Genomic DNA, 24,653 nt, shown 5'->3' with positions numbered 1-24,653 from the left:
TCAACTTCAAACAAAACCATCGCCGTGAAAAGTGTAATCCGATTCATAATTCATCCCAAATAAACAAACGGACATACCCCCAACCACATTCTCATCGGCCATTGTCCGCATGGGACGATGGTATGTGCACCTGCGTCCATAGTGACACGTGACCCATACATTACCCACCTGTTTCCAGACAATGTAACACTCCAGGTGATGTCTATCTTGTCCTGTCCTCCCTTCCCCTCTCCTGTCATAGGTACTTGAAATCATTTTTGTTAAACTTTCAGAGTCCGCAGAAACAACTGCGATGGAAACGACACACACACACACACACACACACACACACACACACACACACACACACACACACACACACACACACACACACACACACACACACACACACACACACACACACCAGGCTCTTGTGATACAAGCCGAAAAAGGAGTAAACATGATTTAAATAAGATTGTATGAAAATAACATGAGTTTTATGTGCCTGTACACATAACTACTCTGACCAGAAAAACAGGACAGCGCATTGCTCAAATATTATAAAGCAGGACACTGTGAAGGGCTTGCAGCACTTCAGTACTACATGGAATATCTTAATACTCCAAGCTTATAGACAGACAGAAGAACTTAAACCCGTCTATAACCCATTTACCACAGACGGCCTTGTGAAAGACACCTTTGATGTGAATGCAAAGTCCCACCCACGTGAGCAAGCACACACATTATACTGTAGAAGTGGACCACATTCCATAGCTCTCCGCCCTTTTCATCCCACCAGATGAGGACTGAATAGTAAGTAGTTCGTGCCGTGGTGTAGAGTATTGTTATATACTTCAGGTTACACTGTAAATTGAAGTTTTCCACTTGTAAACACACTTTTTGTAACCAGTTGTGAACTGCTATAATTCCACTAGATTATTGTCCACCACGTACGCTACTTTTGGCAGTAGAATTATATAGCATGCCACACAGTGTTCAAGTCACAAATGGTTACAAAAAGTGTTCACAAGTGCAACACTTCAGTTTACAGTGTAGCATTCAAGCTTCAACACTTTAAATGGTGCTGGTAACATCCTACAAACTGTTGATTTTCTAAGCTTCGATACTGTGGATGATCGCGGTAATCTGATTTAAAAAAAAAAAGGTGTTAAACGTGCTGTTATACATTTCAGGATAGCATTTTAGTTTCAAAAGTGTGACCGGTGATCGTAATATCAAACAAAACATTGACATTTTACGCTTCAAGATGGTGATAGAAATATGCTGGTGAAGAAAAGAAGATAAAACGTATATTTTATACAGTTGCATCTTTTAGCATTGCTGTGGAGACTTATATATCACATAACGGAAGACTTCCCACAAACAAACAAAGCTGTACATCACAAAAATACATGCACAAATAAGCAGTGTTTATGTACACGTCAACACCCTGTTGCTCTTTTGTGAGTGATATATTGGGTAGGTCGACAGTTACGCAGCTGTACGGCTAATAAACAAACAAGAAAAACAAAAAACATGACGTACATGTACTTGTATATGTTACAGTAAGAACCCGTACCTAGGGAATACGAGTAATTCCTGAGCATTTTAGTGAATACACGTAATCCCCGTTTCACTCAGGGATTTCACGTAATCACTGAAATTCCCAGTGATTACGCGAAATCCCTGAAATTAGACCTGTCATTTTACGGGTTCTTACTATTGAGCATTCAGTGAATTCGCGTAATCTTCATCTCTGAACACCGACATTACCTATGACCTACAATTACACACAGCATAGTTTAACTTAGAGGACCTTTCAGTTTCGTCAGTGAGTGCAGTTGAAGTGTGTTTAAACGACGGAGACATGAGCGAATGTTAGTGAATACTATTCAGTTTTCAAATGTGTCTGAACCACTGCTTGTTGCTTCATTCTTCCTCTTCCTCTTCCTCAAGCAAAGTCAAGATGTCTATCGAGGAAAGGTTTACACAAAAGCTCATGGATCATTTTAAAGAAAACAAAAAAGGATTAATTCCAAAGTGTGACTATCAGAAGACCATCGATGCCCTGAAAGCAGCAGCTGATAATTCCCATGCCAAGGGGCGGCTCGGATATTATCTGTTGGAGAAGTAAGTTTTCACTTCAATCTAGTATTTTACTCAGTCTCAGACAAATGCTCTCTCTCTCTCTCTTATATGTCAATGTTTGCATTTTTTAAACCAGACCAAACCAGGTATGCTATGATCGTCGCAACGTTGGCAATGATGATCAAATGAGCATCAGGGATTACGCGTAATTACTGGGACAATTTTTCAGGTATTACCCGTAATCACTAGAAATTTCAGTGATTACGTGAAATCCCTGAGTGAAACGGGGATTACGCGTATTCACTGAAATATTCAGGGATTACGCGTAATCCCTAGGTACGTGTTCTTACTGTAACATATATACGCACTAAAATCATAGATGTATTGAAAAGTGTGTTGACAATGCAAATTAATACCCCCCCCCTCCCCCACCCCCACTCCACCCCCTTTCCCCCTAAGTGTCACTAGAAACCCATTTTGCAGCCGTGGATAAAGATACACGATCCCCCTTCTCCACAAATAACACCACACACAAAAGCGAAACAAGTCCTTGCATTCGTTTGCAGTTAGGGATAAATGTTTAACACTTTGTTCTCTCCTTTTCTTCATTCCGCTAAATGTCATATATAAATAACAACATTACAGGGTTCAAGACGTTTCAAACAACAACAACAACAACAACAACAACAACAACAACAACAACAACAACAACAACAACAACAGCAGCAACAGCAACAGAGGTGTAACACCTAAATACAGACAAGGTCATATCACTCCTCCCCCCCCCCCCCCCCCCGAATCCCCCTAATTTCCTCGTCCATGTTCACGTCCTCCCAGGAGCTTATCCTTGACAGAGGGGAGTCATGAAACTGAAGCGTGTCCAACATTCCAGTTGATTACGCTCTGATGGTCGGTCATCCATGACATGCCTGGCTTCACACAGATGTAAAATACAATGACTGCTTCTATCTATCTATATATATATACGGCTTGTGTGTGTGTGTGTGTGTGTGTGTGTGTGTGTGTGTGTGTGTGTGTGTGTGTGTGTGTGTGTGTGTGTGTGTGTTCGCGATGCACGGCCAAAGTTCTCGATGGATCTGCTTCAAATTTGGTGGGCATATTCAGGTAGACCCCGGACACAACCCAGACACAACCTGTCCAAGTTCTTCTTGATGTTCTTCTTGGGGGGGGGGGGGGGGTGGAAGGGAGGCTACTTGGCACGGTATTAGGCTCTACTTCTTCCCGGCGAAGCCGGGTATCATTCGGCTCTACTTCTTCCCGGCGAAGCGGGTATTCATTCTAGTATATATATATACACTGACTCTGTCTGATTCGGTTAATCGGTGACGTCCCGACTCGCCCCCTCCAATCTCGCCCCATCATATCGTGCCAAGTAGCCTCCCTTCCACCACCCCCCCCCCCCCCCCCAGGAAGAACATCAAGAAGAACTTGGACCCTGTTTTCGTATTATTGCAGCCTTCCCCAAACTGAGATTCAAAAAAGAGGAGCTGTATTCCCTGTGGCGAAGAATACATTCAAAACAATCAAAAGAATAACAGTACCTTTACAAAAAAAATCAAAAGCAATGGAAAATCCCAATGGTCAAAATAAATACAAGCGCAAAATAGTCAGTTACGGTATTTTGATTCCACAACTGACTGTCAGAGATTTGTGCAAATACAATGAACAGATTGCGACTCAGATCTTTTCCGTTGGAAATGTTTGCAAACAAAGAACGCTAAAAAAATGAAAATTAAATAAATCAAACATGAGCGTACTCTAACGTTTCTCTTTGTGATGACAGACAGAAAGAGCTCCGCTGTTGAACTTTAGAGTTGTTGCTGAGAGTGTCCAGAACGCCAGAAGTCGCGGGACGCCAAACAAATAATTGTTTGGGTCTGTTGTCACAAGACTGCTGTAAAAATCAAACAAAAGTCAAAGTCCAGGCACAGAAAAGCCTCCCGCTTCACTAGGCCGCTCGTGTTCATTAGGCCGCTCAAACTTGAAACTGACAGCACATTTCTGGTAGGAGTTCAGTTGATGTAAACATGTTCAGGGCGAGTTTCAACTTTGCTGCGTACAACTTGGTGTGTGCAATTTAATCCTATATATATATATATATGTTTTCACACAACCATTGTGTCAACCTCGAAAGTTAACGTGCGAAACTGGACAGCCGTGCACGACGTTGAATGCAATTGATATACCATGTAGCAGCTCACCACACCAGAGACTATAGAGTATACAGACTGTATACTCTATAGTCTCTGACCACACCACTATTATACGCAGCCAGCTGCACACGTTTTCCGAGCAGTGTATCTCGACCCTTTAGCCTGTCCTTTACTGGGCAAAGTCGACTACGCGAAGTATACTTCGCGAAACTGCCCGCAATGAAGCTTTAGCACTGAGTTTTCTTTCGGTAAAAAATACTTCGCTAAGTCGACTTCGGGCTTAATGAAGGACCGCCTTTAAATGAGACTGGGCGTGGCGACAGCGCCAGGAATGGCCTGCATGTTGAGCTTGAGGGCGAAGGTCTTGACGCTGCCCAGGCAGGAGCTGTCGTTGCCGATGGGCGTGTAGGCGCAGATGAGGACGTCGTTGCTGCGGTGAGCCACGAAGACCTCGTTGGGCGCTCTGCCGATGAGGGTGCGGTCGTCAAGCCGCATGCACTTCACTGTCGACCCGCCGATGTACAGCGAGTAGATGTTGGTGCAGGGGATCTGGAGAAGAAAAGAAGAACGTGTTGGTAGGCCGGGAGTACGGGGTGGTAGCGGGGAAAGGAAGTTGGATTCTGAGTAAAGGCGTAGGAAGACTTTGCCAATGGTTATTAGGTAATATGCGATTTACACTTTCTGACCCAGGGCTCCCCACGGACGCCTCACCTAGAGGGTCCATGGACCCCGTCAGTGGAGTTTTAGAGGGTCCATGGACCCCGTCAGTGGAGTTTTAGAGGGTCCATGGACCCCGTCAGTGGAGTTTTAGAGGGTCCATGGACCCCGTCAGTGGAGTTTTAGAGGGTCCCAGCTATATCTGCATCCTTTCCGATGTTGTTCCTGTGTGAAATTTGCATTGGTGCTTGTACTAGACTTAGTTGACGTAACAGTCTGAAAACAGTACCAAGGGTACGCACGATAACGGAAATTTATTTCTTCCGGGGACCCGCTCTTTTAAGTTTGTCTGCGTCCCTGGACCCCCTCCATGATTTTCTAGTACGTGTTTTCTAGTGCGTGCAGGACGCAGGGACGCGCTGTTTGGGGAGCCCTGCATAAGTGACCACTCGATCGCTAGTGTGTTTTTTGTACAAGCAGCTGAAAAAAGAACTTCGCGACCACTGACAGTCCTTCAAGTAGCCTAACTAACAACAGAAACTCTCCAAGACAAACAGCACAGAGCTGTACGTGACATCCACACACTTTCCCGGTAGCGGGAGGCTTCCTGGGCGGGAGCATCTCGTTACTCCCCCGTATCGTTACTCCCCCGGCTCGTTACTAACCCTAACCCTAACAAGAAAAATGTTCATTCAAAATGAACAGCGTCGATGCAATGTCCACCAAAGATTTATTTTGGGAAGTGTTAAAAGGTTAGGGTCAAAAGTCAATGAACTGCATGTTGTGCTGGATGTATAAATTGTTTATTTCAGTCAATGCTTGCTATGAATTGATCAAACAGCCACAAGAAAAAACAAGTCGCGTAAGGCGAAATTACTACATTTAGTCAAGCTGTGGAACTCACAGAATGAAACTGAACGTAGTCCGCCGCTAGTGCAAAAGGCAGTGAAAGTGACGAGCCTGTTTGGCGCGGTAACGGTTGCGCTGTGCTTCATAGCACGCTTTACTGTAGCCTACCTCTCTTCGTTTTAACTTTCTGAGCGTGTTTTTAATCCAAACATATCATATCTATATGTTTTTGGAATCAGGAACCGACAAGGAATAAGATGAAATAGTTTTTAAATCGATTTCGGAAATTTAATTTTGATCATAATTTTTATATTTTTAATTTTCAGAGCTTGTTTTTAATCCAAATATAACATATTTATATGTTTTTGGAATCAGAAAAGGATGAAGAATAAGATGAACGTAAATTTGGATCGTTTTATAATTTATTTATTTTTTTACAATTTTCAGAATTTTAATGACCAAAGTCATTAATTAATTTTTAAGCCACCAAGCTGAAATGCAATACGGAAGTCCGGCCTTCGTCGAAGATTGCTTGGCCAAAATTTCAATCAATTTGATTGAAAAATGAGGGTGTGACAGTGCAGCCTCAACTTGTACAAAAAAGCCGGATATGACGTCATAAAAGACGTTTATAAAAAAAAAAACCAAAAATAAAACGTCCTGGAATATCATTCCCAGGAAGTCTCATGTCAAATTTCATAAAGATCGGTCCAGTAGTTTAGTCTGAATCGTTCTACACACACACACACAGACAGACACACACACACACACACACACACGCACATACACCAAGACCCTCGTCTCGATTCCCCCCTCTATGTTAAGACATTTAGTAAAAACTTTTTAATTAAAAAATAGAGCTTGTTTGAAACAGGTAGAAAGGAAGAGTTGATATTGCAATATCTGTACGTGGGAATGTGGTGAAAAAGAGTGCTAAAAGTAGTAAGTCGGCCTCAGATCCATTTCAAATATTTATTGCAGAAAAACAAAATACAAATTAAAAACAAAACCACAGAACCATTACCAGGTGTCATAGGAATGTTTGAAAACAATAGTTTTAATTTTACACTGTAAATACAGGAATCAGAATTAAACACCTCAAATTGGCACATGCATAATGAATCACCTGGAATTGCAACAGGGAGATACTGAAGTAATTGGAAACAAACACTTGAAATTGACAGAGAAACAATTGAAAATATATTACTGACATGAGCGTACAATATTTTAATGGAAGTGCATTTTTAGCACGAAGCATCCGCAGGAGGATGCACTAACAATTACATAGTGCCACAAAATGTGTACGGACATTTCACAACCGTGCATTATTAGCACAGAACACATACAATCATGGGGGCGCACAAAACATTATTGTACCATGATGATGATCGGGATTGTTGAAGATCTTTTCTTGTGCAAGGCGCCCCTGTATGACCGCAACTGATCCAACCGGCCGCATCTGAACAAACGACGTCGAAACGGCGCGAAACACGTCCTCTCGGTTGGTCTCGGATTGACTCGGCTCCTCTCGGTCTTTTTTTTGTGTGTGTCTTTTTTTCTTTTCCTTATGGTCGGAGTGGTATATTTATGTACATCTTAGATATAAAAAAAACACCCGAAAGCTGTGTTTAATCGTTTCGCGTAAATTGTACATTTTTTTTCAGCTTTGTTTTGGCTTGGAGAGTCAGCGCGCTTTGGCTTGGAGACTAATTCTCCACAGGCACGTTCTTCCCAACCACAGATACCAGCGTCGTCCGCGACGCTGGAATAACCCTAACCCTAAGGGGGAGTAACGAGCCGGGGGAGTAACGAGCTGACCCCTCAAGCAGCAAATATATGTGTTGATATACTCATGCATTACGCTTATCAGATGTTCTCACAGTGATGATGATGATGATGATGAAGATCTTTCTGTCTGTCTGTCTAGCTCTCTGATGATGATGATGATGATGAAGATGATGATGATGATGAAGATGATGATGAAGATCTTTCTGTCTGTCTGTCTAGCTCTCTTTCTCTGTCTGTCTATCTGTCTGTCTGTCTGTCTGTCTGTCTGTCTGTCTGTCTCTCTCTCTCTCGTGTATCCTTACCTGCAGACTGTTCAGCAAGCTCTGCACCTCACTCTTGCTGATGGTTATACCCTGAGTGGCAGCCATTTTCTCGCCGTCCAGATCAAAGATGGCGGCCATGCTGAGGTTGCCCTCCGTACGGAGGTTGTCGACGATCTCACTCCACGTCATCAGTTCAAGCATAGTAGATCACGACTGGTAAAAAATGAGTAGATTTGGCGCGTGGGTTGGGCTAGCGCAGCGACGATCCACACCTGAAGAACAAAGAAGGTGTAAAGCAGATATTAATGTGATAGGAAAAAAAGGTGTGATTAGATTTGCAGTTTTATTGACAGACATAGCGCGAGCCACGCAAGACGAAGGCTGAAACTCAGCAAAGTATGGACATACCTCTAGTGCACGCATGGTTAATTGAGAGGGTGTGGTGTGTATACGGATTTGATTGATGAAACAGGACTTTCACGCACAGATTCAGAATGACAAACTAAAAAGTGGAGTTCACACGTTTTGTCTAAAACCAGTCTCACCGACAGCAAGTACGTTATGTTTTTGCATACAGTGACTTTACACACAAGGCCGGGAACTATGTAAGTGACACATACTATATATAAACAAGCAAGAAACGTTCCCGGCCAAACTGCACACTGGAAGTCAGTTAGTCTATAGCCTTCTGACAACATACAATAGGGAGCATGTCACAAAACAACGGCTTAAAGGCACAGTAAGCCTCCCGTAAACCATCACAGAGCTCCCCGAGCGTCTACATACAGTACTACAAGCATACTTCCATTTGAACGCTCACCGAACGGGAACATCCTGGCTGCTTTCTGTCGAGCGTGAGAAACTTATGTTCAAAGAATTTATTTTCGTGGACTTGCTCCTCTACAACAATGGCGCCTCGTTTTGGTGCTGGACGGCTGTTATGAATATTCAATACCGGAAATCACGCCCGGACAGTAAGCCTCCCGTAAACCATCACAGATACTGTCTGGCTTTTACACACAGTACAAACACCCTTCCATTTGAACGCTCACCAAACGGGAACATCCTAGGTGCCCTACGTAAAGAGCGAGTAATTTGTGGCTCACGTAAGTGTAGCCTATGCGATGCTAACTTTTGTCTGTCTGTGCGTGCGTGCGTGTGTGCGGGTGTGATAGAAACTTTAACATTTGACTGAACACCGAAATACTAATTTTACCGGGTTATTATCCAAGCAACAGCTTCAAAGTATTGAAGCAATGATCAACATTTCGTCGGCACGTATGTAGATAAAGTGTGTATCCAAAGAAAACGGGTGGTGGTGGGTTTTGGGGGGGGGGGGTAAAAACAGGTGACTGGTTTGTGTTGTGTATGGTATGTAGACCAGGTCAGGGGTCAAGGTTAGGTCAGATCGCGTGAAGGATTGTGGTATAGATTCACTTCTCAGTTCTAACCGAGCTGCATTCGCCGATTCGGGGAAGACGATTTCACATTGTTCGGTTTCGCAGCGGCTCCAGAAAAAATAGATAAAGAAGATACCAAAGGAGATTTCCTACAGGTTGATCTGCACAGCGTGTTTTCAGTGTCTGCGCGAGGAAGCGCTGTCGAAAGGGCAGTGTCGATCTCAGTGGCAGTCGTGTCCTCGTAACTCGTAAGTAGGCTACAGACAGACAGATCTAGATCTAGCGTCTCCCACTCTTGCACCGTGTCTAGGCTGTGTGTGTGTATGTGTGACGGAGTGATTGGGTTTGTGTTACTGTTTGTCGCCGATTTCTTACGGGAGCCCTGAAGGCTTCGCCTCTTGTTAAAGAATTAAGTTTGCAGATTGTCTCGAACACTTTTTGGACCCACCCTGAACTCAGGTCAAAAAAGAGTTACTTCCCTTCGGGTCTCATTCTATCGATGTAAACTGGCCATTGCCGTGGATCGATGATTATCAGAATTTTTTTGGACCGTGGTGCGTTTTTGCGCTAGACCTAACTTTTAAAATCTAAATAATAAATTGACAGCTTGTTACACAAACATTCTTTAATCATAAAAGAATTCTTTTTTCATCAAGACAAGATCAGTACAATTCGAAGTTGTGAAAGTTTGAAAAAAGAAAAGCCCGGAAGCAGGGTCGCGCAAGGGTCGTAGCAGACGACGGTTTATGCATATCGCCGTTCCTCTCAACAGTCAAAAGCCATCGCTAGAGTTCTTGTGAACCACAGCCGTTTGTTTCGTGCATAAAAACGTGCTATTGTAGATAAGCTCACATCGAGTCGCATTCAAATGACTAACTGACGACTACATTGTGAAAAAGGGAAACTGGATCACACGGGTTCACGATGGCTCAGGGGTAAGATAAACCACGCAGAAATAAATTCTTTGAAAATTGTTCGCTCTTTACGGAGGGCACCTAGGATGTTCTCAATCGGTGAGTGTTTAAATGAAAGGGTGTTTGTACTGTGTGTAAAAGCCTGACCGTATCTGTGATGGTTTACGGGAGGCTTACTGTGCCTTTAAGGAAACAGATAAAAATGCACCCATGACTTCAATAGTCAGTGTTAGCAACACGCACATACAAAACCTTTCGGGTATCAACAACATACAGTGTATACGAAAACACCAGTTTAGTAATCGCATACTAAAATAACGACAAGAAACCAATAAACAAAAACAATAATGGCAGAACAACGAAACGATGATGAAAGAAAAATTGAGAAAGGGAAACTGAACCAAGACCACAAAGACTAAACAGGTACATGTACCCGTTTCAAAGACACAATAGTACAAGAAAGTGTACCACAAAATGAACAGATAAATCTACTTTCCTCTCACTTCATCATGTCGCACACGGTATGGCCGCTTTCAGTGTTGGCAGGAGAATAAAAGAGTAAAAACATGGCCAGCCAGAAACTGCCCACACCCCAACGACAAACGACCAGGTGACAGGCTACACCGGTAGATATAATGTAAACATGCACTGTGTACTGACTGCAGTAGACCAACCAGCTACAACCTAGGGCGGTAGATATAACAAATAATGGATGTGTATAGTATGGGTGCATGTTGTCTGGACCAATCAGAGCTCACTTCCGCACATAACCCATGACGAATGCATCCAAAGACAAGTTTTGACATGTATGCCTTTAAATGGGTTTTTTAGGTGAGAAAACACACATAAATAATAATTGTAAACGACTTTTAAAACGTTGAGGGATGTATTCAATTAGAAGTTTCGACATTTAAGGGATTATTCAATTTTTCACAACAACTACAACTAAACACACACACACACACACACACACACACACACAACTGACATGTGGATGCTACACATGAGAACACCTGTGAGCAAGCACTCCGCTTACAATACAATCTACATTTACCTAACCACAGTGTAGTCTACTTCAAAGGCCAACATGCTTACAGGGCACATTTAGGCCGACTGTTCCACCTGGTGTGTTCACGCTTGACTTGGCGTTTGAGATCGCATCGCGAATAACTCAGCAATCGAATAGACACTTTTATATATTAATAAGGGAAACGTGGTAGGTAGTACGGTCTGGCATTGGTTATTATCTTTCGTCATTAAGATGCGATGGGTTAAAAGACCAAAAGGGCATACAACACAGTCACTTTTTATCTTGTGTTCACGCTAGACTTGATGTTTGAGATGGTATCGCCAATAAATCACTGATGAAATGGACAACTGCACGTCAATCTTTTGAGTTAACACTTTCGATCGTGTAACTGATCTTTTTTCTACTCGAGTCGTTATAATGCATATATGGAAATATCGGAGGTTGAAGAAGAAAAAAAGAGAGAAACGTATTCCATTCACTAAAAACGTATCTGGCAGTATACCAACCCGTATCCAAATTCTCATTTAGAAACCAGCTTATTAACACGCTGGTTGACGGTGTTCTACCGTCTTGACAGTTAGATAATGTGGGCCTATTTTGCCGAAGGGCTGACCGGTTTACATTGAGCTTGTCTTTGGCGCTACACTGAGTGTTCAGCGTGGTCGTGTGTGTGTGTGTGTGTGTGTTTGAGAGAGAGAGAGAGAGAGAGAGAGAGAGAGAGAGAGAGAGAGTGCGATGGTGGGGCTAGGATCGAGGAGGGAGGGGGGGATGGGCAGACGACATGTCACAAAATGTGTGTGTGTGTGTGTTCTGTGTGTGTGTGTGAGTTGAATATAGCTGCCCATCCCGGGCCTGAGCTTTGCAACAAATGCCCTCCGGCCGCTTTTGTTCAGTGTGGAATTCACTATAATCCATCCCACGTAAAAAAAAAAACAAAAAAAAACCCTCATGCACTGTGACATTGCCATTGCACACTGACACGAAATGACTACTTCATGCAGTGACAGATCAGTCAGAAATACATGCATACACGGAGTGTTCAGTTAGATAGTTTGCTTACCTTTGCTTCTTCTTTTAACTTGATCAGGGATCCTTTGAGTGTGTGTTTTCTGAAACAAGTCAACTCGATCGTTGAAATGCTGACAGATAGATGGTTCAACTGCTTATCCAAGCAAACCACTCTCGCTGTTACAAATTATTTCAAAGTTACTCAGCTCTTATTCAGAAATGACTGATGCTGCTTTATGAAAAGTAATCCGGTGTCACGATTTCATCTTTCGCCTGTGTACATATTTCCCCCTCGACATCTACTCAAGACTGAAATGTTGTTTCCTGGTAAAATTAAGAAGTGAAATTATTTATGGACGAAAAGCATGTCAGTTTCTTGCATGTGAAGAAAATTGGTGGTAAAATTTAATAGATTTCACCCCCCAAATCGAATTTTTCGAAAACGTGTACTGAGTGGTTATATACGTCCCTTGAGTAAGAAAGAAAACTGTGACATTTTAGGATGAATCAAATTTCTAAGTTAAATAAAACAAATTGGTTGGACAAATTTGGCCCCATGAATGTAAGGTACACAAGGTCGCTCATCAGTACTATCGAAGGGTGGTTTTTTTTGTTCAGTGTAGAGTTTATACTTGATCAACGAGGCCGAGAAGCGGCGAAATATCAACACGGCGAAAGATGAAAACGTCACACCGGCAGCAAATTGCAGATTCTGAAGCAGTCACAATGTTGACTTTCGCAGAGTCATCAACTTTTCCTGTTTAGGTCAAATCTTTCACCTCACAACAAGCAACGTTTCCGGCGACTCTCCAAAACGAGAACGTGGCTCTTGATTGAAATGTAACAACTTTTCAGACGCCCGGCTATTTCAATGAAGAAAACAACGAGCGACTGTGAAAGGAACTAACAACAGACGAAGGGTTTTCCAGTGGAAAAGAACAGACAAAGATCTTTCTCTCTCGGCTTTCGTTATATCAAACACTTTCCAGACGACTGTTTCAGTGAGGATAATTGAAGTCTGTTCAAGTTGAAGAAACTGACTGACAACTAAGTGTTCCACTGGCCCAAAAGAACAGACGAAGAATGCTCGATCCTTTCAACACTCTCTCAGTCTCGCTCAATTCTCGTTGTGTATTAAACACCTCAGTGATCACGAAGTATTTACTGTTCCGTGCTTGACCCCAGTGAGTCGAGTGACTGGCCACCACCACCCACAGAGCTGAACATGTACAACGCATCACTTACCGTCACGTGCAACAATGAAGAGCTTTGTCTCAAACAGCTTTGTGCACTGAAGAAAAACACAAGGCTATTTCCGGGCACAAGTTTTCTTCTGAGCCTTCCTCAAAAGTTGATGCAGCGGCGACTATTTTGTTTACCTCCTTCCTCTCTTTCTTCCTTTTCCTTGTTCGTTTATCGCCAAGACCTTTACTTCGTCGAGGTCAGACGTAGCACAGGTAATCGCGTTACGATCATTTTTACGCTGGACTAGTCTCGTCGACTGCCAGACTATAATTATAGTTTCAAGACTGGCCAGATCATGACGAAAAGAAGGGTTAGCGTTTTCAGAGAGAGCCGACACAGCTGTAACTGGTGAAAGTGATGTACAGCCATACAGGTAGGGGAATCGTTTGCTTGAGTCTCAAGTTGGCTGTCACAGCATAATTCACCTGACCCGGTGAAGTAGCCTGCGGGCTTTTTATGAAAAGAGAGGGAGGGGAGAGTCAATATTAGCCTACCTTCTCCGCCACTTTCTCTTATGACGTCACTGCTTCGGTGTCGTCTGCTCCTCCCAGACGGGGTCACAAGGGTCATTTAATTAATTTGGCCGAAACTTTCACAGGCGTCTGAAATACTCCAGCTAAATGTGGCCCTGCACACTGTCATTGTGCAAGTATTCAGTATGTTTTTCAGAGGCCTCTTCAAGTTCATTACGAAAAAGAAACATACAATGATCCAGCCCCCTCCCCCCCCTCCCTTCAAACTGCCATAGTTCAGGGCATGCCTTTGTTCAAGCTGATGTTGGGGTAAAATGTCACTAAAAGATGTTGGACTTTTACAGGTTGCAGAGTGCAACACACGATGACACAGGCACAACACTGACCGACTGACTGACTGGTGGATACATCAAACGGACGACATATTTCTGTGTGTGTGTGTGTGTGTGTGTGTGTGTGTGTGTGTGTGTGTGCGTGCGTGTTTGTGTGTGTGAGTGTGTGTTTGTGTGTGACTATAGGTCAGTGTGTGTGTGTGTGTGTGCCCACTCCCTCTCAGTCTTACTCAGCGGGCCGCCGCCACACTCAAACGTACTGACACACACAAGTACTGACACAAACACACACACACACACACACACACGTACAGACCCCACACACACGCACTGACACACACGCACTGACACACACACACCGGCACACACACACACACACACGGCACACACAGAGGCACAAACTAAGTCCCTGTCAGTCTACACAGCCAACCTGTGCGCATCCTGCAGGAAGGAAACACTCAGTTTGTGAGTTTAATAGGTGGAGTAAAGCAACGAGCAAATACCAACGACATGACATTTTATTTTTGGGGCCGCGTTCAGGGTTTGCACATCTCATTTTGGCCTTTACCTTTTGTGACCGTGTTTGCTTCGGGCCGCTTCTCTGTCAGTGTACATTTTCACACGCTTACACACGCTGTATTTCCCTTTCGATGAACTTTTTATCACACATCTACACACACACGGATGGACACACTGCCTCGCATGTACACACGCACAGACCGGACACGCTGTCACACTGACATATTATACTACTACGCTGGATGGGACACATCGTCACATTCACTGCATAGGAACACTCCATCAGTCTTGCTGCTCTCAAGTTCCTCTGTCTGTCAGTCCACAGACACACACTGACACACACAGAGTGACACACAGACACAGACACACACAGACACAGACACACTGACAAACGCATACGCGCGTACATCAGTAGATCTACACTTTGATGAGTTATCTGAAATTCTAGTAACAGGTTTTGTGTCAAATCAGTTTATTAGTAATCATAACGAACACATGCTTGGCTATACAGACAGCCGCAAAAGTATGTGAAATTCTAGCAAATGCTACGCTATTCTTTATGGAAACCGTGCTGTGAAGAAAAACAACAACATAGTACGGCTACTAGGGATGGAGAAAAAAGTAGCGTGTTTCAATACTTTCAATGGTGGGGAGTGGAAGTGTGAGCTAAGGGAGGCAATTGCTGTTTGTGATTTAATGGAAAGGCTTGTCTCCCCTCACTATGATTAGTATTGCTAGGACATGTAGGCCTATAACTACTTCTGTTGTTGATGTTGATAAGAAATAACCAAAGCAGCAAAACTTTACTTTCAAGAAATTCAACGCTGACACACTGTGTTGCAACAATTCATACATTCTGGGACGATCGTCAGTTCATTGAATCAACTTAGGCCTAATAAGCAGAAAAACAAACGCCTCATTCATTTATCACCTCATAGTATGATCTACTGACTGCAAACTCATTTGTGATTAGTATGTCTGTATTCATGTTTAATACTTGATAAACTTTGTTGCTGTGTGGTTTCTTAGCCCCTTGGTGCCAAAACCTCATAAAAAAAACTTGTGAAACTTGCCAATCGTATTTGCTGGTCACTTAACAACCTATTTTAAAAGAAAAAAACCTCAGCAACAGACTGATTTTATCTCTACATTTTGTCATATTTATCGAAAAGCTGTCACTGAGTTGTTGCAACATTTTCTCTTAAAAAAACCATTTACTCAAACACTAGCATGGAAAGAAAAAATTCATAAACAGACTGATTTTATGACTACTCTCCCTCCCTCCCCCCCCCCCCCCTTTGTACTATATCTAACAGCTCTCAGTTGCTGCAAGTAATATATATTTTTAATCAATCAAAACACCATCATTGGACTCACTCATAATTTATATTTCTACTATAACACAGTCGATAATTGGTGTTGAGGCTGTCATACCATCGTCAATTTTACACCGTAGCAACCCTATAACTTAAAACCCCAACTCAACGGAGTTTATCCATCTTTTTCATCAGCTCTTTCTTGGAAGGTAGGACCGGTTTCTGATTGGCCAGCCCTTCCAGCCTAAGTACCCACGCCCACTTTCCTGGCATCAGGCTGACAGGAATGTTGGGAAGGGTGACGTCAATGCCCCCCTGGCTTCTGTTTTTGAAGGTGAAGGCAGCCGCCCCCTGGTAGCCGACGAGAGTGACCTTTGTTTGCGAAGAGGGTCTGGGACCGCCGAGACTCAGGACTGAACTTCTCGGCCAACTCAGGAATATGGCGTAGACAGTTGTGTTGATGCCATTGGAGGCTGACTTAGATGTGTACCTGAAAATGTGAAAAGTTGAGTATAATCTTATAATAATAATAATATTAATAATGACTGGACATTTTTAAGCTTTAGGCCCTTTACAAACGAGCATATACAGAATAGATAAATTAAATGTACAACCTACATAAAATAATCTTGGCAAATGGAAAGCATAGCAAAAGAGCCACCGCCAACACCACCATCAATAACAACAATTAGATAAGACAAAGGTATGACAAATTTAGCACACGTTTAATAACAAGAGAAAATGGCTAACACTTCTGCAGTTTATTACAGGCCGTCGAAGGAGAAATTTAAAAAGACTTTGAGTGACATTTGAATAAAAATACCCTCTCTCTCTCTCTCCCCCCCCCCTCTCTCTCTCCCTCCTCTCCCTCTTTCTCTCTCTCTGTTTCTCTTTGTCTCTGTTTGGCTGCCTTTCTCTGCTTCTCTATCTCTCTCTCTCTCTCTCTCTCTCTCTCTCTCTCTCTCTCTCTCTCTCACTATTTCTGCCCCCCCCCCCCCCCCGCTCTCTCGCGTATTAATCAACCCTCTACAGGAACTTTGACACTCACCACACATCGGGGTTGAGCGTGTCGTTCTGGAACGTCCAGACCTTGGAGCCATAGATGGCCTCTCCGTTGACGTGCAGCCACTGACCCATCTGACGCAGCCGCTCCTCCATCAGGGGGTCAATCTGACCGTACTTGGTGGGACCCACGTTGACCAGCAGGTTGCCCCCACAGCTGTGGATGAATTAGGATGGGACATGTGTGAGAATGTAAGGACGAGAGATGGAGTTGCGAATGGTGTTGGCCTAGTTCAGAAATTAATGGTTGAGCAAAAAAAGAAACGCAAGCACGCACGCACGCACGCACGCACACACACACTGACACACACACACACACACACACACACACACACACACACACACACACACACACACACACACACACACACACACACACACATAGAAAAAAACCCACCCCAAACCACAGAAATATCATAACCCACAAAAAAATGCAATAAATAGAAACCCCACTGTTTGTTCATTTGAATACCTGTTTGATGACAACTTTATTATGTGAATGACAACTTTATTATGTGAATGTGTATCAAGCAAACATTTGTCAATCCAAAAGTGGCATAAGTAAAAGAAAAATTACTAGATGTGGGACACAAGCTATAGTTATGAATAAAACCCGGAGAAAATTATAACAGGAGGACGTATAAGGCTAGAACTAGGCTGGCATCGTTTGTGGGCCATCTTTAAGGTTCTGAACTCTAAAGATGGCAGCAGTTCGTCATTTAGTAAATATTCTTCTACGGTGTGTTTTGTACCTTTACGGATACTGTAATTTATGAGGTAACTTTACTGAACTCACTTTTTATAAGGACCTACCTGATAGTTCTTGCCAGAACCAGCAGCAGTTCCTCAATAGAGAGGTAGTCGGCTAGCGGGGCGTTACGTCTGAAGCCCCATGACGTCTTGTCCAGGGTCATACACTGCTCCCACTTGTGAGGTATCAGGTAGCCTGCAGTTTTATAATATTAACAATATTACATTGGATGGTTGAGGGGGGGGAGAGAGAGAGAGAGAGAGAGAGAGAGAGAGAGAGAGAGAGAGAGAGAGAGAGAGAGAGAGAGAGAGAGAGAGAGAGAGAGAGAGAGAGAGAGAGAGAGAGAGAGATGAGGACAATGTTATACACAGTGACACATCACGTCCACCCCTCCCCCCTTACCGAGCTTTACCCTCATCACAGAGTTCTACCCTGACAACATCCCATCGTTTCCTTTGGGGCGTTGTCAGATTCTTTTATTTTTTTCTCTCTTTAATAAACGTAAGTACAAATCGATCTAGGCGAAACAACTCTGTCTCTCTATGTATCTCTCTCTGTATCTCTCTCTGTCTCTCTCCCTCTGTCTCTGTCTCTCTGTCTCTGTCTCTGTCTGTCTCTCTCTCTCTCTCTCCGCTATGCCCGCTTCTGTCTGTATTATTCCCTCATCACATCCCCTAGCTCTCTCCTTCGGCGACAGTACACCGTAGAAAGATATAGATCTATACTCCACCGGGATTGAATCGATCCCCGCAGTCCCAGAAACCGCCGTGTGTGCACTTGACCCCCTTCCCCCAGCGGTCATTGGTCAGCACGTGGTCCTTGACCGGGCTGGGGTCAAAGTAGAGTAACGCGCTGGCTTAGTATTCTGGCGACATCATATTAATCCAAAGAATAATACAATACTATACCGGGATTGTATCGGTCCTGGCAGTCCCAGACTCCACCGTGTGTACAGTTCGTCCCATAACCCCAGCGATCGTTGGTCACCACGTTGTCTTTGACAGGGCTGGACTCGAGGGAAAGTAACACACTGGCTAAATGCTCTAGCATGATGTTTTAAGTTAAAGGCATAGACCTTCCCGTGCAACAATTCTACTAGCTATCTCAGATATGTCCATGATTTTACTTGGAATAACTACGTATACATCCCTTGACTTTGCTTCATACCAAAAATCAACATCATGTCTGCTTTCTGCGCAAAGTTGTTTGTTGCTTTTTGTTAAACTTTTCAAAGAAGTTTATCCCCGCCCCCCCCCCCCCCCCCCCCCCAAAAAAAAAAAAAAATTTCCAACAGAAAGCAGCCTTGTTGTTGATTTTGGTAAATGTCCATGTCGAGGGATGACCTTATCCGACAGGTCTGGGCAAATCTGAGACGGTTAGCCGAATCGTTTACAAAAGAAGGACTGTGCCTTTACACACAAAACAGAATACTGTACCGGGGTTGAATCGGTCTCCACAGTCCCAGACACCTCCGTGCGTGCAGTTTGACCCTATTCCCCAACGGTCATTGGTCATCACGGTGTCCTTCACGGGGCTGGGGTCAAATTCAAGTAACACGCTGACTCCGTATTCTAACATGATTCTAATTATAAATGGTTCACGAAAATATCAAAAACTATCTCATACCAACTCAATATTGCATTGCTATACGAATGTCCATGTCCTTTGCAGTTAATTCCACTCCCGTAGTATCGAAGCTGATCTCCAATATTATCCAAGCTGATAAATTCTGAACGTTTGACAAGAGTCCAGACAAAAGCAACACACAGACAGAGAGACAGAGAGGGCGTCAGGAAGGCAGGCAGACAGGTTCACAGAAATACAGGAATTAACTTGAATTAAGGCAGGCAGCCAGCCAAGCCAGTCAGGCCTGAGACAGCCACAAGACAGACTCCAGTTTCCATTAAGTCCAGACAACTTCTTTCTATTGGTCTCTCTCCACCACAACGCGACATGCGTACCTCTCGTTGTAGAGCCAGGCGAGGAACTCCTTGGACATCCAGTAGTCATCGGGGGCCTCCCAGTCGCCGTCAGACCACACGATGTCTGGCCTGTAGCGTTTGACCATCTCGTACAGCGCTGGCAAGGTCTTGGTCTGAAAGATACATTGTTTTAGCATATCATCACTTATCTGCCAGGCTTAACACGCCAGGAGCCGTTTCTGGTTGGGCCCCGGTGTGTATACGCTCTTTTCAAGGATTTGATTATATAAAATGTTCACTGAAACACTTATTTTTGGGGTGTGTATACGGTCTTTTCAAGGATTTTATTATATAAAATTTACACTGAAACACTTACCTTTGGGGTGTGTATACGCTCTTTTCAAGGATTTGATTATTTAAAATGTACAATGAAACACTTATCTTTGGAAGCCAACAATGTATACTGAGTCATTTATCTCGGTGTCTTGGAGAAGCACAAGTTTTAGTATCAGGTACATCTCAAGGCCACAATGTCAGAAAATGTCTTAAATTGGATGCTTCTTCATACTTTTAACTTCAAAAGAAGTATAGAATGTAAAAACAGTATATATATCAAGGCACATATGTGGGTACCCACAATTAACATTAAGACATACATACAACTTAAAGGTAAGCCAATCCATCTGTACATACCCAAAATGCCACTTTTATCACGAGAAAATAACTTTGACACTAGCAATCAAGCAAAATAAAATTACGTTGAGTGTTTCGCGCAAACAGTAACAAAAACTTCCTACGTTACACAGCTAAAAGCAGAAGCACTAGCAGCTACAACACGAAAAGAAGAAGAAAAACGGTGGCACTGTTACCTTGGGAAATTCCTGCGTGGTGAAATTGTTGGCTTTGTCCTGCAAATACAGAGGGTTAATCCACTCGTACAGACAGTGGTACATCCCAAACTTTAAACTGGTCGTCGATCGTACAGCTTCTTCCAGTTCCCCTGTGCAAAAAATAATTAAGAAAATATATATATAAAAATAAAAAGAAAGAAAGATAAGAAGACCATGTTTGTTCCCCAAAACTAATCATTTGGGTTTTTTCCTATTCCGATTTTGATTACTGAAGATCGAGTATGAATCTGATTTTTGTTCTATCTTCTGAATGCTGTTATAATATATAATTTCTTGTTGTGTCATGGTCGTTCTTGTCGTACATGACAACACACACACACACACCCACACACTCACACACTGCACACACACACACACACACACACACCGGCACACACACACACACACACACACACACACACACACACACACACACACACACACACACACACATACATACACACACACACACACACACACACACACACACACACAGAAACAGACACACATGCACGCACGCACGCAAGCACGCACACACACACACACACACAAGCTTACACACACGCACGCACACGCACACACACACACACACACACACACACACACACTGCACACACACACACACACACGTATGTGTACATACCCACAATGTCCCTTTTGGCTCCCACATCCATGGAGTTCCAGTTGAAGGAAGTCTTGGACGGCCAGTTTGTGTACCCCTCCGCATGCTTGCTCACGAACACGATGTACCTGTAGTAAGGCGGTTTCTTTTTACAGGTACAGTGTAACCTGCCTTGCGACCACCTCTTGATAACGACCATTCCAAAGAAACCCTGACGATTTTTTTCCCCATATAATTCATATCTCCACAACGACCACTCGTAGTTGTACCCGTGGGTGGTCGTTAAAGACGGGGTTTGACTGTACTACCCTTCCACAGATCCATGGGACACTTGAAACTCATCGTCCAACTTAAACATTGACGAAAAATCTTCAATGTGGATGCTTGCTGTACATAGTGGAGATGCTTTTTATTGAATTGTGTCTCACCAACCCACGTGCGCACGCACGCACCCTCCCTCCCCCCCCCATACACACAAACATACTCACACACACACAAACACAAACACACATACACACACACATACTCACGCAAACACACATACACACACACATACCACATACACACACACACACACACACACCACACACACACACACACACACACACACATGAATTCATCAATTCATCATTTTGATAGCACATTTGCAGAGACAATCTCGATTAGTCATGTGACAACGAAAACAAATTAAGTTTGCACTGCACAAACAATTTCCAAAACAAAGACACTAGTACTTTTTAGTTGCAGTCTGCTGACAGCCAAATGAACTGAGATTATGATAACGCCTGTAGAATGCACCTCTTGCGCGAATCAGGTGATGATCGATATATCTTGATAAACTCAGGTTTATTTTTGAAACCCATTATCATAGAACAATGTATTTGTAGCTACTATAACTGACGATAACGATAGGATAATTTTCAAGGACACATTTCATGGTTGCATTTTTGTCCAGTACTCTTCTATCGATCAAAATCAAAGCGATTTCAAGACAAACGCCATTGCCCAGTCAGAAGAAAAAAAAGAAAAAGTAAACAAAAAAGGATTCGGAAAAGGTCATCCTTCACCCTTCATTTCCAACGAAACATGACTTTTAGTCATATCTGTGACAGTTCTTCAGATCAAAACATGTGCATGCTTATATTTTTTTTCAAATCACACCTGGATCGTTGTACTAAAGGCAAATGTTCTGATCGTTCATTTTGAAACGTAACACATGTCTTTGCTTAACGGTAAATCTCTTTAACAACGGACAATATGCGTCCATTTACACCAGAATCCAACAACTTTTGCCATAAAAATAATCTTTTAACATAATCAAAAGCTTTTTCGTAATCAACAAATATGCAGTATAATCGCTTTTTCTTAGGCACAAATAATATAATACAATGAATGGTGATTATATGATCAGTCGTTGAGTGGCTAGATCAAAATCCAGCTTGTTCAGACCCTATGACTGAGAACTGGTCAAAATATGCAGTCAGTCTTTTGTTCAAAACACTGTTCAACAGCTTACCAAAACAACTCAACAAGGTAATTCCTCTATCGTCAGAAGGGTTATTGGTAATTCCTTAGGCTTACATTGAAATCGAAAGCACTACCCACAGGTTGTTAGCAAATTTTAAATCCTTCTGTTAGCATTGTTCTGTGCTATAATATAACTTTTATCGTGGAAGGCAAAATTCATGACCTGTCCTGACGAAATTTCTTCTCTAATACCGTGCAATGCACGAGAACGTATAAATGGTAAGAAAACTGGCTTATCCTATACACAAAACAATAACAGTCAGCATAATGCAAAATAGAATACAAAACAATTTGATTGTCTACCATTTTGTTTTGAGATACCTAAACTATTCTGTTTTGTTGTTTGGGATAGAATCGGGTGTACGCCAAGCGGTTAATGGAAATAGGTGTGCCACGCGATCCAGGGCGTGAATCAGACCGTGATTTAAACAATACAGCCACAATTGGTCAAACGGGTAAAGTAAACATTTGACTGACCAAATCACTCTCTGGAACAAAACTTTAGATTTGATCTGTAGTCATGATTATCGACAGCTGCAACAGCAACAGAAGCAGCAGCAGCAACAAGAACATGAACAAAAACAAGAACCACCACCGCCATCACGACGACCACCACCACCAACAACAACAACACCACCACCACCACCACCACCACCAACAACAACAACACTCACTTGGCACCAGAAGCGTTGAAGATCTTAGCCCACGAGTAAGGGTCGAAAAACTCCATCTTCAAGTCAGCCGCGAAGTCACCGTAGTTGAAATCAGGCGGGTAGTTCTTCTTCATGAACTCCACATAGCTGGGGATCTTGTTCACCTTCCAGAATTGGACAAACCACTCGTTGCCGAACGAAGGGACAGAGAAGACTCCCAAGTGGATGAAAATCCCGATCTTGCCTTGGTCGTACCAGCCTGGGAGTGGGCGGGAGTCGAGGGACTTCCAGTCCGGAGTGTACTGCACGTGCACCACCTGAATAAAGCTGCCAGCGCACAGGAGAGTTAGAAGCAGACCTGCTGGGGAAGAGGGCGTGGGGATACTGGTTGCGAACCCCATCGTGTGACGAGGAGTGTCTAACTAAAGAGTAGATGCTAATGATCTCTGCTCTGCCGGTCGAAACTGAAAACTTTGAAATTGTGAATTCTTTTACTTTTCTGAAGCGAACTGGTCGGACTAAACAGTTCTTTTATTAGAGACACACACGATCTTCAAGATGACTCGCGGCTCCACTTCGGTACAAAGTCAGAAGAGAAGAGTTTCTTGAAGGCTACGCATTTCGAATGATGTCTGTCTGAACTGAAGAAAAGGGATGAACGTTTTCGGATGAAGAGCCAGTACTCAGCGCTTTCTCTGTTCATATCACGTGTAAAGAGTCGTATTCTTTTGTAACTGCGGTAATGAGATTGTAATTTGCTGACCATGGGAAAAAAACATAAGAGATAAAAGGCAGAAAGCCTTGACTTGTTACTGAACTGATAACTAAGCTTTAATCACTTAAAGGCCCACTCCGCGTCGTGAAAACAGTTTGTCTCTCGGTCTGAGATCTGACCAGGCTTTTAAATGGGATAAGACCATCCCTCCACTTGGACTAATACAAAAAATCAACACCCTGACTCCTTACTGTGGTGAGTCGGAATTTTTGATAAAGTTAATTTCCGTTGTGAAATTAATTCTTAAAAAAAAAACTACTGTGCACACACTCTAAATTTTATAATACTTTGTGAACACTTAAAGTGTTAGGGAGAACACACTTTTACACTTTTGGAACACATAGTGTTCACAATGTGTTCTGCATAAGAAACTTTTGCTACCTGAACACTTCCTAACACTTTTGGAACACATTGTA

General features: G+C 43.0%; 2 protein-coding genes across 9 annotated transcripts in view; both read right to left on the bottom strand.

Annotated features, from left to right (window-relative positions):
• Window positions 1-2,505: 2,505 nt before the first annotated feature.
• LOC138966878 (uncharacterized) lies at window positions 2,506-14,046 on the bottom strand. Of its 4 annotated transcripts, none has more exons than XM_070339259.1 (4): window positions 13,396-14,044; window positions 12,203-12,251; window positions 7,838-8,070; window positions 2,506-4,790 (listed from the first exon to the last, which is right to left on the bottom strand). In XM_070339259.1, exons 3-4 carry the CDS (start codon window positions 7,997-7,999, stop codon window positions 4,539-4,541), a joined length of 414 nt encoding a protein of 137 aa, XP_070195360.1. In that variant the 5' UTR covers window positions 8,000-8,070; window positions 12,203-12,251; window positions 13,396-14,044; the 3' UTR covers window positions 2,506-4,538. The 4 variants fall into 4 exon arrangements, with proteins under 4 accessions (XP_070195360.1, XP_070195361.1, XP_070195363.1 ...); XM_070339260.1 differs by lacking the exon at window positions 13,396-14,044 and adding an exon at window positions 12,930-13,330; XM_070339262.1 differs by lacking the exon at window positions 12,203-12,251 and having other exon boundaries at window positions 13,396-14,046.
• Window positions 14,047-15,170: 1,124 nt separating this feature from the next.
• The window catches only part of LOC138966876 (alpha-L-fucosidase-like), a 9,668-nt gene continuing 185 nt past the window's right edge, over window positions 15,171-24,653 (bottom strand). The window contains exons 1-9 of one of the 5 annotated variants that reach the window (XM_070339253.1): window positions 24,619-24,653; window positions 23,484-24,220; window positions 21,304-21,410; window positions 20,640-20,770; window positions 19,810-19,943; window positions 19,285-19,382; window positions 17,911-18,043; window positions 17,084-17,254; window positions 15,171-16,525 (exon numbers count right to left, since the gene is read on the bottom strand). The exon at window positions 24,619-24,653 is cut by the window's right edge and continues 185 nt beyond it. In XM_070339253.1, the coding sequence (XP_070195354.1) occupies window positions 16,201-16,525; window positions 17,084-17,254; window positions 17,911-18,043; window positions 19,285-19,382; window positions 19,810-19,943; window positions 20,640-20,770; window positions 21,304-21,410; window positions 23,484-23,863 (1,479 nt within the window). In that variant the 5' untranslated portion in view covers window positions 23,864-24,220; window positions 24,619-24,653 and the 3' untranslated portion in view covers window positions 15,171-16,200. The other 4 variants (XM_070339254.1, XM_070339255.1, XM_070339256.1 and 1 more) reach the window with 4 other exon arrangements.

This window comes from Littorina saxatilis, linkage group LG5 (assembly GCF_037325665.1).
Source record: "Littorina saxatilis isolate snail1 linkage group LG5, US_GU_Lsax_2.0, whole genome shotgun sequence".
In the NCBI taxonomy this organism is placed as follows: domain Eukaryota; kingdom Metazoa; phylum Mollusca; class Gastropoda; order Littorinimorpha; family Littorinidae; genus Littorina; species Littorina saxatilis.
The sequence above is the reverse complement of the archived record's forward strand: the minus strand, read 5'-3'. Positions and strand labels throughout refer to the sequence as shown.